At 43.0% G+C, this 13,226-nt stretch overlaps 1 protein-coding gene across 1 annotated transcript in view; it reads left to right on the top strand.

Moving 5' to 3' along the window:
* The window catches only part of RARS1 (arginyl-tRNA synthetase 1), a 190,043-nt gene that overhangs the window by 153,027 nt on the left and 23,790 nt on the right, over positions 1 to 13,226 (top strand). The window contains exons 13-14 of the mRNA XM_030211798.1: positions 190 to 295; positions 11,837 to 12,009. Coding sequence (XP_030067658.1) covers positions 190 to 295; positions 11,837 to 12,009 — 279 coding nt within the window. The remainder of the gene's footprint in view (positions 1 to 189; positions 296 to 11,836; positions 12,010 to 13,226) is intronic.

The raw sequence follows: 13,226 nt of genomic DNA, 5'->3' as shown, positions 1-13,226 counted from the left end.
CAGGACTTTGATCTGTGCAATAGCAGGAGAAAGAAGGGCAGAATGAAAGAAACTGGCTTGAAAGCAGAGGCAAAGAAATTTGTATTAAGAACTCCAAGACTGAGGCAGCACTGTTTGGGGAGGGGGATCTATAATTGAAATATCATTTCCTGCGAGTGTCTTGGGCATCATTTTTCTCTGTGTTTTTAGGAAGAAGTTTAAGACTCGATCAGGTGAAACAGTACGTCTCATAGATCTACTGGAGGAAGGGCTGAAAAGATCCATGGACAAGCTAAAGGATAAAGAGAGAGATAAGGTAAGAACTGTTATCTTGTGATCCAGACATGAACAGACATCCTTTGAGAATGCTTCTGTATCAGAGGGTTATATTGACTTGTAGCTCTTGGGTAGAGGAAGAGGCAGAAATAGACCTTAGTTCCTTTACTGTTATTTCCTATGCACTGTCCTTGAAGTTCCTGCCATCTCAAGGTAACACTCCATCTTATTTCCAGGAGATGGTACTAAATCTGATACAGAGATCACCTACTTGCTTGGGAAGGAATTTACATAGACAGACATTGTATTATGCACATTGGTTGCTCATTATCCCATTTTGTACTTCTGTTTATAATTAGGGATTATAAATGGATTCAAATCCGACTTTAATGGTTGTGAAGTCCTGTTTAGGAAATCTTCAGATTATATCTCAGATATACAGTGGTGGAAATAAGTATTTGATCCCTTGCTGATTTTGTAAGTTTGCCCACTGACAAGGACATGAGCAGCCCATAATTGAAGGGTAGGTTATTGGTAACAGTGAGAGATAGCACATCACAAATTAAATCCGGAAAATCACATTGTGGAAAGTATATGAATTTATTTGCATTCTGCAGAGGGAAATAAGTATTTGATCCCCCACCAACCAGTAAGAGATCTGGCCCCTACAGACCAGGTAGATGCTCCAAATCAACTCGTTACCTGCATGACAGACAGCTGTCGGCAATGGTCACCTGTATGAAAGACACCTGTCCACAGACTCAGTGAATCAGTCAGACTCTAACCTCTACAAAATGGCCAAGAGCAAGGAGCTGTCTAAGGATGTCAGGGACAAGATCATACACCTGCACAAGGCTGGAATGGGCTACAAAACCATCAGTAAGACGCTGGGCGAGAAGGAGACAACTGTTGGTGCCATAGTAAGAAAATGGAAGAAGTACAAAATGACTGTCAATCGACAAAGATCTGGGGCTCCACGCAAAATCTCACCTCGTGGGGTATCCTTGATCATGAGGAAGGTTAGAAATCAGCCTACAACTACAAGGGGGGAACTTGTCAATGATCTCAAGGCAGCTGGGACCACTGTCACCACGAAAACCATTGGTAACACATTACGACATAACGGATTGCAATCCTGCAGTGCCCGCAAGGTCCCCCTGCTCCGGAAGGCACATGTGACGGCCCGTCTGAAGTTTGCCAGTGAACACCTGGATGATGCCGAGAGTGATTGGGAGAAGGTGCTGTGGTCAGATGAGACAAAAATTGAGCTCTTTGGCATGAACTCAACTCGCCGTGTTTGGAGGAAGAGAAATGCTGCCTATGACCCAAAGAACACCGTCCCCACTGTCAAGCATGGAGGTGGAAATGTTATGTTTTGGGGGTGTTTCTCTGCTAAGGGCACAGGACTACTTCACCGCATCAATGGGAGAATGGATGGGGCCATGTACCGTACAATTCTGAGTGACAACCTCCTTCCCTCCGCCAGGGCCTTAAAAATGGGTCGTGGCTGGGTCTTCCAGCACGACAATGACCCAAAACATACAGCCAAGGCAACAAAGGAGTGGCTCAGGAAGAAGCACATTAGGGTCATGGAGTGGCCTAGCCAGTCACCAGACCTTAATCCCATTGAAAACTTATGGAGGGAGCTGAAGCTGCGAGTTGCCAAGCGACAGCCCAGAACTCTTAATGATTTAGAGATGATCTGCAAAGAGGAGTGGACCAAAATTCCTCCTGACATGTGTGCAAACCTCATCATCAACTACAGAAGACGTCTGACCGCTGTGCTTGCCAACAAGGGTTTTGCCACCAAGTATTAGGTCTTGTTTGCCAGAGGGATTAAATACTTATTTCCCTCTGCAGAATGCAAATAAATTCATATACTTTCCACAATGTGATTTTCCGGATTTAATTTGTGATGTGCTATCTCTCACTGTTACCAATAACCTACCCTTCAATTATGGGCTGCTCATGTCTTTGTCAGTGGGCAAACTTACAAAATCAGCAAGGGATCAAATACTTATTTCCACCACTGTAGCCTCACTGGGTAATAGGGCTTAAAATTGTTTAGTGATACGATTGATTTACAGCCCGTACTTGGTCTAGATGCCCGTTTCAGGGGGTGTCTGGGGTATTTGGGGATGCGGCTGTGGATCTGTCCAGCCTTTCTCATTCCTATTTAAATTGTATTTCTTTCTTTAGTAATGAATTTAATTATTAAATTTATTATGTTATATTGTACACCACCTAGACTGCCTCCAATTGGCAGGATATCAAATAATTGAATAAACTTGAAGATATGCTGATGAGAACATGAGAATAGCCATAGTAGGTAACACCAGTGGTCCATCTAGCCCACTATCCTGCTTCCAACAGTGTCCAGTTCAGGTCACAAGTACCTGGCAGAAACCAAGTTAGTAGCAACATTCCATGTTACCAATCTCGGGACAAACAGTGGCTTCCCCCATGTCCATCTTCATAACAGACAATAGACTTTCCTCCAGGAACTTGGCCAAACCTTTTTTTTTTAAACCCAAATACGTTAACCGCTGCTACCGCATCCTCCGGCAGCGAGTTTCAGAGCTTAACTATTCATTGATTGAATTATTTGTTTTAAAAGTTTTTCTTTTTGAAAAAGTAAAAGAGATTCACTTCTACTCGTTCTACAGCACTCAGGGTTTTGTAGACCTCAGTCATATCCCTCTCAGCCATCTGTTTTCCAAACTAAAGAGCCCTACCCTCTTTAGCCTTTCCTCATATGGGAAGAGTTTCAACCTCGTTATCATTTTGGTCGCTCTTACATACATAACATAGTAAGTGACAGCAGATAAAGACCTGAATGGTCCATCCAGTCTGCCCAACAGTCACATTCATTATCAATTCAAGATTTAAATCAACAGTGAATGTGATATTATATACTTGATCATGGTCTTTCTTCTTTGAACCTTTTCTAATTCCGCTATATCTTTGAGATATGGCGACAAAACTGAATGCAATACTCAAGTTGAGGTCACACCATAGAGCGATACAGAGGCATTATAATATTCTTGGTCTTATTTACCATCCCTTTCATAGTAATTCTTAGCATCCTGTTTGCTTTTTTCGCTGCTGTCACACACTGGGCAGAAGATTGCAGCGTATTGTCTGTAGTGACACCTAGATCTTTTTCTTGAGTGCTGACTCCTAAGGTGGACCTTATCAGGTGATTATGATTCAGATTATTCTTCCCAATGTGCATCTCTTTGCATTTGTCCACATTAAATTTCATCTGTCACTTGGATGCCCAGTCTTCCAGTTTCCTAAGGTTTTCCTGCCGTTTTTAACAATCTGCATGTAGTTTGACAACTTTGAATAGTTTTGTCTCATCTGCAAATTTAATCACCTCACTCATCATTTTGATTTCTAGATCGTTCGTAAATATGTTAAATACCACAGGTTCCAGTACAGATCCCTGCGGCATTCCACTATTACTACTACTATTTCTATAGTGCTGCTAGATGTACGCAGCACTGTACACATTATATGCAGGTACTTTCTCTGTCCTAGAGGAATCACAATCTAAGTTTTTGTACTATTCACCCTCCTTCTTTGAGAAAAATGGCCATTTAACCCTACCCTCTGCTTTCTGTCCAATAACCAATTCCTAATCCACAGAAGGACATTGCCTCCAATCCCATGACTTTTTCATTTTCTCAGGAGTCTCTCCTGAGAAGCTTTGTCAAAAGCTTTCTTAAAATCTAGATATACTACGTCAAATCTAGATATACTATCCTGCTTATAATCGAAAGAGAAAAACGCCTATATTGCTACCCAAATCGGGAGATGGGCGTCTTTCTCCCATGGGCGCCCAAATCGGTATAATCGAAAGCCGATTTTGGGCGTTTCCAACTGCAATCCGTCGCAGAAACGGGTAAAGTTGACGGGGGCGTGTCAGAGGCGTGGTGAAGGCGGAACTGGGGCGTGGTTATCGGCCAAGGAGAGATGGGCGTCTTTAGCTGATAATCGAAAAAAAAAAAAGCGTTTTTACCGCGATTTTGGGTCACTTTTTTTGGACCCTTTTTTTTCACGAACAAGTCCCAAAAAAGTGCCCCAACTGACCAGATGACAACTGGAGGGACTCGGGGATGACCTCCCCGGACTCCCCCAGTAGTCACTAACCCCCTCCCACCAAAAAAACCCCACTTTACAAACTTTTTTTCCAGCCTGTATGCCAGCCTTAAATGCCGTACCCATCTCCATGACAGCAGAATGTGTTCTATCCTCTGACAGCCTTTCCCTGGTTCTGATGTGGCTCTCGGGTGAGTGTGACACCTTTTCTGTTAATGGCACTGCAGAGTCACATCAGCAATGCATTGTGGTGGGTGTAGGGTATTGGGCTCTGTGATTCCACTAGCTTGTGCCACATGCTCACGATGTTGGTAGTTGGTAGACTCTACTCCCATGGTGCTTTTCCCTCTTCTGGGTCAGAGTGTGCCCTGTTTTGTTTCCAGTAGTCCATGAGGTAGTGGCCATTTTTGTAAGCCAGTTTTAGATTCCTTTCACGTGTTAGCCACGTTACAGAACTTAGTTCTTAACCTTGAATGTGGCTGAAAGAGGGCATTGTACAGCATTCTGCCAGCTCTGACCAACTGCTAATCTCAGTACCAGCGAGACTCGTTGCCAGTGGGGCACAACCTCTGATCTGCAGTTAACTGTGAGTAACATAACATAGTACATAGTAACATAGTAGATGACGGCAGAAAAAGACCTGCATGGTCCATCCAGTCTGCCCAACAAGATAAATTCATATGTGTATACCTTACCTTGATTTGTACCTGTCTTTTTCAGGGCACAGACCGTATAAGTCTGCCCAGCAGGATTCCCCGCCTCCCAACCACCAGTCCCGCCTCCCATCACCGGCTCTGGCACAGACCATATAAGTCTGCCCTCCACTATCCTCGCCTCCCAACCACCAACCCCTCTTCCCCCCACCTGCTCCGCCACCCAGTTTCGGCTAAGCGTGCTTATTCCAATAACGTTTTCAGAGAGATTAGTATTCAGGTGTCAACTGGTGTGCCAATGTTATATAGCAGCAACAAGTCCTAGAGGCCTGCGTGTATGCAGGTCCCTGGAGCACTTTTAGTGGGTACCACAGTGCACTTCAGCCAGGTGGACCCAGGCCCATCCCCCCCCCCCCCCCCCCCCCCCCCACCTGTAACACTTGTGCTGGTAAATGGGAGGCCTCCAAAACCCACTGTACCCACATGTAGGTGCCCCCTTCACCCCTAAGAGCTATGGTAGTGTTGTACATTTGTGGGTAGTGGGTTTTGGGGAGGGGGGGTTGGGTGCTCAGCACCCGTGGTAAGGGAGCTATGCATGTGGGAGTGTTGTCTGAAGTCCACCGCACTGACCTCTAGGGTGCCCAGTTGGTGTCCTGGCATGTCAGGGGGGCGAGTGTACTACGAATCGTGGCCCCTCCCACGACCAAATGGCTCGGATTAGGACGTTTTTGAGCTGGGCGTTTTTAGTTTCCATTATCGCTAAAAAAAAGAAACGCCCAGCTGAAAAACGTCCATTTTTTCGAAAATATGGTCTGTCCCGCTCTTCACATACCCGTTTTCGGACATAGACGCCCATGGAGATAGGCGTTCGCGTTCGATTATGCCCCTCCACGTCAACAGGCTTACCTTTATCCATATGTTTATTCAAACCTTCAAAGAAGTGAAGCAAATTGGTGAGGCAAGAGTTCTCTTGGCTCAACCCGTGCTGACATTGTCCCATTAAACCATGTTTGTCTAAGTGTTCTGCAATTTTATTCTTTATAATTGTTTCCACTATTTTGCCCGTCACTGGAGTCAGGCTTACCAGTTTCTAAATTCCTGGATCGCCTCTGAAACCCTTTTTAAAAATCGGCGTTACATTGGCCACCGTCCAGTCTTCAGGTATTATAATGTTGTCCAATTTGCCAGTTTTTCTAATTTCTGTAAACATTTCTTTGTCAGTTCATTCTGTCCTGATGGATTGTAGTACAGCCCTACCAATATACTCCTTCCCTTCACACATGGAATTTCTATCCACAAGGATTCCATGCTGCTATCAGCTTCATGTAGAATGTTTATTTTTTAGATTCCATTCCGTTTTTAACATGTAGTGCAACCCCCCACCCAATCCAATTTGATCCATTCTATCATTGCAATATAATTTTTAACGTGATGTCAGTGTTCCATTGCTTGTCCTCCTCCCACCAGGTGTCTGAGATGCCTATTATATCTACTACCTCTTCTTTTAGTTCTGTATACTTCATCTCTCCCATCTTATTTTTTAGGCTTCCAGCATTTGTATATAGACTCTTCAAATTGTGTGTTTTCCTTGCATCTACAAGCTGCTTTGAGGTTAACGGGAATAATTTTGAAAGTTGTCCGTTCGTGTGTACTCCTGATGTTCCCTTTCAACACCTTTATTGTAAGGCTGTTAAGAAGTAATTTTTTCTTTTCTTTTAATTTAAGTGTTTTTGTTTTGATTTTATGATTTTTATGTGTGTATATTTGTAACCCACATAGCGTTTTTAGATAATGTGGGCTAGAAGTATCTTAAATTAAAAGAAAAGATCACTCCTTAACAACCTTACAATAAAGGTGCCTAAAGCAAACTTCAGGAGCTCACAGGAATGGATAATTTTCAAAATTATAATGATAAACACTTTGAGACTGACACTAAAGGACTTAGTAGAGACATTGGCTTTCCTGCCCATTTCTGGTATAGGGCCTTTGAACTGTAATTAGTACTGTTACATCACTTCTGTCTGTCCCCCCTCACCCTGTTTCACTAAGTTCTTCTAATATATCACTTAGCCTATGAGTTTATGCTATTCAGGTGTAACTAGATTCTTTCTTCACTGACCTGATGGAGAGGATAACTCTTGAAAACTTCTCAAAGATACATAGTTAGTTCACTAAAAAGCGGTCACCTGCATCTTGGTTGCTGACCCTTATTTCCACATTTGTGAATCTGGACTCTTGCTTGGAAGTTTTACTTGGTTAGATGATGCAGAAAAAAAAACTAAATATGGCAAAATCCAAGGTAGGTTGAGTGGAGGAGTAGCCTAGTGGTTAGTGCAGTGGACTTTGATCCTGGGGAACTGAGTTCAATTCCCACTGCAGCTCCTTGTGACTCTGGGCAAGTCACTTAACCCGCCATTGCCCCTGATACAAAATAGTACCTGAATATATGTAAACCGCTTTGAATGTAGTTGCAAAAAAAAAAAAAAAACTCAGAAAGGCGGTATATCAAGTCCCATTTCCCTTTCCCTTTGGAGAAAATATTTCTTCACTCAACATGTAATTAAACTCTGGAATTCATTGCCTGAGAATGTGATAAAAGCAGTTAGCTTAGCAGGGTTTAAAAAAAGGTTTGGCTAGCTTCCTGCAAGAAAAGCCATTATTAAAATGGACTTGGGATAAACCACTGCTTATTTCTAGGATAAGCAGCATAAAATGTATTGTACTCTTTTTGAGATCTTGCCAGGTACTTGTTACCTGGATTGGCCACTGTTGGAAACTGGATACTGGGCTTGATGGACCTTCAGTTTGTCCCAGTATGGCAACAGTTATGTACTAACAAAAGCGAATAATCTAGGTGTTATTGTCAGGGCTGTGGAGTTGGTACACCAAGCCTTTGACTCCGACTCCTATTGATATTAGGCTTTAAATGTTTTGTTCTGGTTCTAAAGTACTGGTAAATACAACTTCAGAACCAGAACAACAATTATAAACAAATTTATCATATATGTTGTAAGTGTTTATTTTGAAGCTGGAGTCAATTTGTACATTTTTTTTTGTTTGTTTTTACTGTCTCTGACTCCACCCCCATCCCCACTCAAAATTGCTTCTGACTCTGACTCTACAGCTCTGGTTATACTGGATTCTAGCTTGTTTTTGTGTTGCATATCCAGGAGATTCCTAGGAAGGCTTTTCTTAGCTTAAGCTGTACTTAGTCTTTAAGATGATATTGCAGTCGTTGGGAATGGCTCAAACAGTTAACTGTAACACAGCCTATGGGTTTACTTAAACCCTGCATAGGTTGAAGTTGTTAAACGCAGCTGCAAATCTTGGAGCAAGTTGTCTCCGGTATTTCATGAACTGCATTGGGTGCCATCATGCAGTAAGGTGGCAATTCTACAAAATTGGTGCCTCGGGTGCCACAAAGGGGCGCACTTAGTGCTTATTCTATAATGGCTTAAATGCACAAAGCCACATTGGCGTGCCAGCTTAGGCCAGGCAGACATAATTGGGCACACCTAAATGCGTCATGCAATATGCACAATTGATAGTGTGCTATAAGTTGTTCATGTCGCTTGGCGACATGCCCATGGCGCACTCATGCTCTGCTCACGTGTGCGCCCCCTGACAGTTGTGCATCACCCTCCTGATTCTATATAGTGTGCCACAAGTTCTTGTGCCACACTATAGAATCAGGAGGGTGGTGCACAACTGTCAGGGGGGCGCACACGTGAGCAGAGCATGAGTGCGCCATGGGCATGTCGCCAAGCGACATGAACAACTTATAGCAAATGGAAGGTAGGCACCCAAATGGGGGTAAATGGCACTTAGGTGCTAACTTATAGAATAGCATCTCAGTGCTTTAGCGTGTAACTGCAAAGGGGTCATGCATATGAGTTAAGGCCTTCACTTAGATGCCAGTCTTATAGAATACTGTAAGCTGCGCACTTGGGTCCCAATATCCCCACCTGTATTTTCCGAGACAAGCAGGCTATAATTCTTCCAATTGGGTAGCGCAATCCTGAGTTGCCCAGTCGAGAGCATCTAACAAGCTTCAAAAGAGGTTTGTGGAGTGCAAGGTATGCTCCACTGTGCATGCACGAGTGCCTTCCCACCCGCTGCAACAGCGCAGTTACTGCAGTTTGTTCTACCGCGGTGAAGGATGGTCGAATTTTTGTCCCACTCTTCACGTCGCTTGGTCTGAAGAGCTTTTTGAGTGCCTTTTGGCTGCTTTTTTGGACTCACTAGCATGGAATGCTCCTTCGAGCCACTTATCTGGCAGGCAAAAACATCTGCCTGGCCGACAGATTGAGCAGAGAGTTATGCAACCGTACAAGTGGTGTCTCAACATGGGTGTTGCCCGAGAGATCTTACGATCGTGGGGCACCCCCTCGGTCGATCTCTTTGCCATTCACATCAATCACGACATGAGTGTTGCCCGAGAGATGTTCCAAGAGTGGGGCACCCCCTCGGTTGATATCTTTGCCACTCACCTCAATCACAAAATCCCTCAGTTCTGTTCCGGGCCCACAACAGACTAGCGATGAATGCCTTCCTCCTTCATTGAGGGACAGGTCTTCTGTATGCATATCCTCCCATACTTCTTGTGGGGAAAGCTTTGTTGAAACTCGAGCAAGACCGCAGGACCATGATTCTGATCGTACCTTACTGTCCTCGGCAGATCTGGTTCCCTCCTCTTCTGGAGTTCTCCTCCGATGAACCATGGAGATTGGAGTGTTTTCCAACCCTCATCACACAGAGCAAGGGATCTCTTCTGCATCCCAACCTTTAGTCTCTGTCCCTCACAGCCTGGACGTTGAGAGCCTAGAATTTGCTTCCTTGGGTCTTTCAGAGGGTGTCTCTCTGGTTTTGCTGGCTTCCAGGAAAGATTCCACTAAGAAATGTTACTCTTTTTTTTAAATGGAGGTGGTTTGCTGTCTGGTGTGAGGGCAATACCCTAGATCCTCTTTCTTGCCCTATAAAGATCTAACTTGAATATCTTCTACACTTATCAAAGTCTGGTCTCAAGACCAACTCTGTAAGGGTTCACCTTAGTACAATTAGTGCTTATCAACCTGTAGAAGGTAAGCCCATCTGTGGACAGCCTCTAATTGTTTGTTTCATGAGAGGTTTCATTTTGTCAAAGCCCTCTCACACCTTCACGTGTGTCATGGGACCTCAACGTCATTCTCACCCAGCTGATGAAAGCTCCTTTTGAGCTTTCAAGAGCGCCTTGCACACCTTGGGCTGCAAGCAAGCATTGGACTATTTCATGAAGTGGACTAAGCCCCACAGACAGTCCGCCCAACTTTTTGTTTCTTTTGATCCCAATAGGATGGGGGTTGCCATTGGGGAAATGCACAATCTCTCTCTAATTGGCTAGCATATTGCATCTCTTTCACTTATGCCCAAGCTGGACTGACTCTGGAGGGTCATGACAAGGCTCACAATGTCAGAGCTATGGCTGAATCAGTAGCCCACTTGCAGTCAGCCTCCATTGAAGAAATTTGCAAGGCTGCAACGTGGTCTTCAGTCCACACATTCACATCACATTACTGCCTTGAGCAAGATACCCAACGCAACGGTTCAGGCAGACAGTGTTGCGAAATCTGTTTGGGGTCTAGAATCCAACTCCACCCCCCCAGGCCTGTTTTATTCTGTTACATACCGCACTCTCACTCAGTTTGTATATAGTTTTCAGGTTAATCTGACTATTGTCCTTGCCGTTGCAAAGCCCAGTTGACCAGTGCTTGTTGTTTTTGGTGAGCCTGGATGCTAGGGATTCCCCAATTGTGAGAATTATGGCCTGCTTGTCCTTGGAGAAAGCGAAGATACTTACGTGTAGCAGGTATTCTCCGAGGACAGCAGGCCTTATATTCTCACAAACCCTCCCACCTCCCCTTGGAGTTGTCTCCTATTTTTATGCTGTAGTATTTAACTGCAGTAACCATGCTCTTTGCGGCAGGCGGGAAGGCACAGCCTGTCACAGATTCAAGGAAAACCTGCCTGCTATTCTGTGATTGTGTACTACTTTGTATTTACCAAACAGGTGAATACCCTGAATCATACCTTCTGGTTTGTAGTTGGCTCCTGATGCAGCCCTTGAGAAAGTGAAACATGTTGAGCGTGTAGAGTGTTTTTATTCAATTTACTATTTATCTGTGGTGAATAAATTTTGTTAAATTCAACCACGCTGTTTTGTTGCACCATTAGTGCAGGCATGGAAAGGAACATTTATTTATTTATTTACTTATTTATTTTTGCCATGGTACCATGGTTTGGAGCTTATTTCTTATACTTGATAGGAAAAGATTATGTTCTTCAGAAAAGCTGTAAAGGCATGGTTCTTTAATACAATTGACTAGAATTATTAAGATGTCAAATAAGTTAGATTTAGTGTGAATTAGGAAAATGTGAGTTCTGGAGCTGTGTTTGATAATTCTGTAGTAGTTTGATTTGATTAATATTGTTCTTGAAGATGTTTTTTACAGAGCGCTCCCTAGAAGGGAGTTTGTATGTTGCCATAGCAGTATTGTGCAGGTGATTCATAAATTTTTTAAAATTTTAAATTAAATCTCTCACGTTTGCATATGTCCTTTTGCATGTCTGAGCAGATACAAAGTGCATAGGAAGAAATGTGGCTGCATTTTCAAAGATAAACTTCAGAATGTGTTTCTCCTTGTAAATAAGCTTGCAGCCTTCTGGGTATTGCAAGATTCCTGTCATCCTGTTGCCCATTGCATTTTCTGTAGTGGAATTAAAATTAACAAAGAGAAAATAAAAACCACAACTCGGTGAACATACTGTACCTGTGTTTTCAATTAAAGGTATTAACTCCAGAAGAATTAAAAGCTGCCCAGGTATCTGTTGCATTTGGCTGTATTAAATACGCTGATCTCTCCCACAACCGACTGAACGATTACATCTTCTCTTTCGATAAAATGTTGGATGACAAAGGAAACACTGCTGCTTATTTGCTGTATGCCTTCACCAGGATCAGGTAAGTTCAGGGTCTGTTTCAGGATGTGGGAATTTCCAAGCCTTTTAGGGAATTTTTATTTTGTTATTTTTCTAATTTAGCTCACACCTTTTCAGTAGCAGCTCAAGGGAAGTTAATTCAGATAGTGTGTGAATCTGTGCCCCTGAAGGGTTACTTTTCAGAAGAATTCTCTCTCAAGTTAATAGGCAGAGATGTATCCTAGAGGCTAGAGCTATACAGCCACCTGCAGTCAATCCTTGCGCTTCCAGTCACTCTATGCAAGTTATTTTCTAGTAACTCTATGCGCTCAGCTGTTCCTAGGTATTGTCACCATTACCTTTCTTCTCTCCTCCTTTTGGATCAATCATACACCCTAAGTTATGTTCCTGAAGTATATCTATAGGTGATTAGAGATTCTCTTTAACCCTAATCTTCATATACTCCACCAAAGATTCACAGTACTGTAGTTCCTCTTAAGGACTCAGCTAACCTTTGATAACTCATTGTCTTTCCGCCCTCTATTTTCCAGTGTAGTTGCCAAATGTTTCTACACTTTGAGACAAATTGGTTCCCTTCTGCCTTTACTTGATCTCTCTTCTCTCGCCTTAGTAATAGCGAAATTGTACTATTGCAACTTTCTCTACTATGGCCTTCCTCTGTCTTGGACCAGAAGACTATAACTTACTTAGAATACAGCCATTAAACTGCTATTTTATCTCGGAACATTGACTACATGTGGTCTTTAGGAGCATGTACAAATACTCATTATTTATTTATTTATTTATTTATTGCATTTGTATCCCACATTTTCCCACCTTTTTGCGGGTTCAGTGTGGCTTACTATATGAGATGAATGATGGAAATACAGTTTGTTACAAATTGGTTATGGATTACATTGTGCAGAGTTATGCGAGACAATCGAGGTGTCATTAAGGATGTAACAATGGAACACAAACATTGAAACGTTGGAAGAAGACAATGGGAGCTTAAAGGGCGATAATAAGGTATAAAGACATATGGTATGCATATTTCTGTGAGTAAAGGTATTGCAGTCCATAACTCTAGCAGTTCGATTTGATCTTCTTCTTCGATCCTCTTATCAACGCGTCCTCACTGTTCCTTCATACTACAGTATTTGGTTGGATACAATCTGTAACTCTTGTTTTATCGTAGTGGCCCCATCTCTTTGGAATGATTTGCCCTTTCACTCAGAAATGAATCGTCATTCTCCAAGTTTA

The sequence above is a fragment of the Microcaecilia unicolor genome, chromosome 8, assembly GCF_901765095.1.
Source record: "Microcaecilia unicolor chromosome 8, aMicUni1.1, whole genome shotgun sequence".
Taxonomy (NCBI): domain Eukaryota; kingdom Metazoa; phylum Chordata; class Amphibia; order Gymnophiona; family Siphonopidae; genus Microcaecilia; species Microcaecilia unicolor.
The sequence above is the reverse complement of the archived record's forward strand: the minus strand, read 5'-3'. Positions and strand labels throughout refer to the sequence as shown.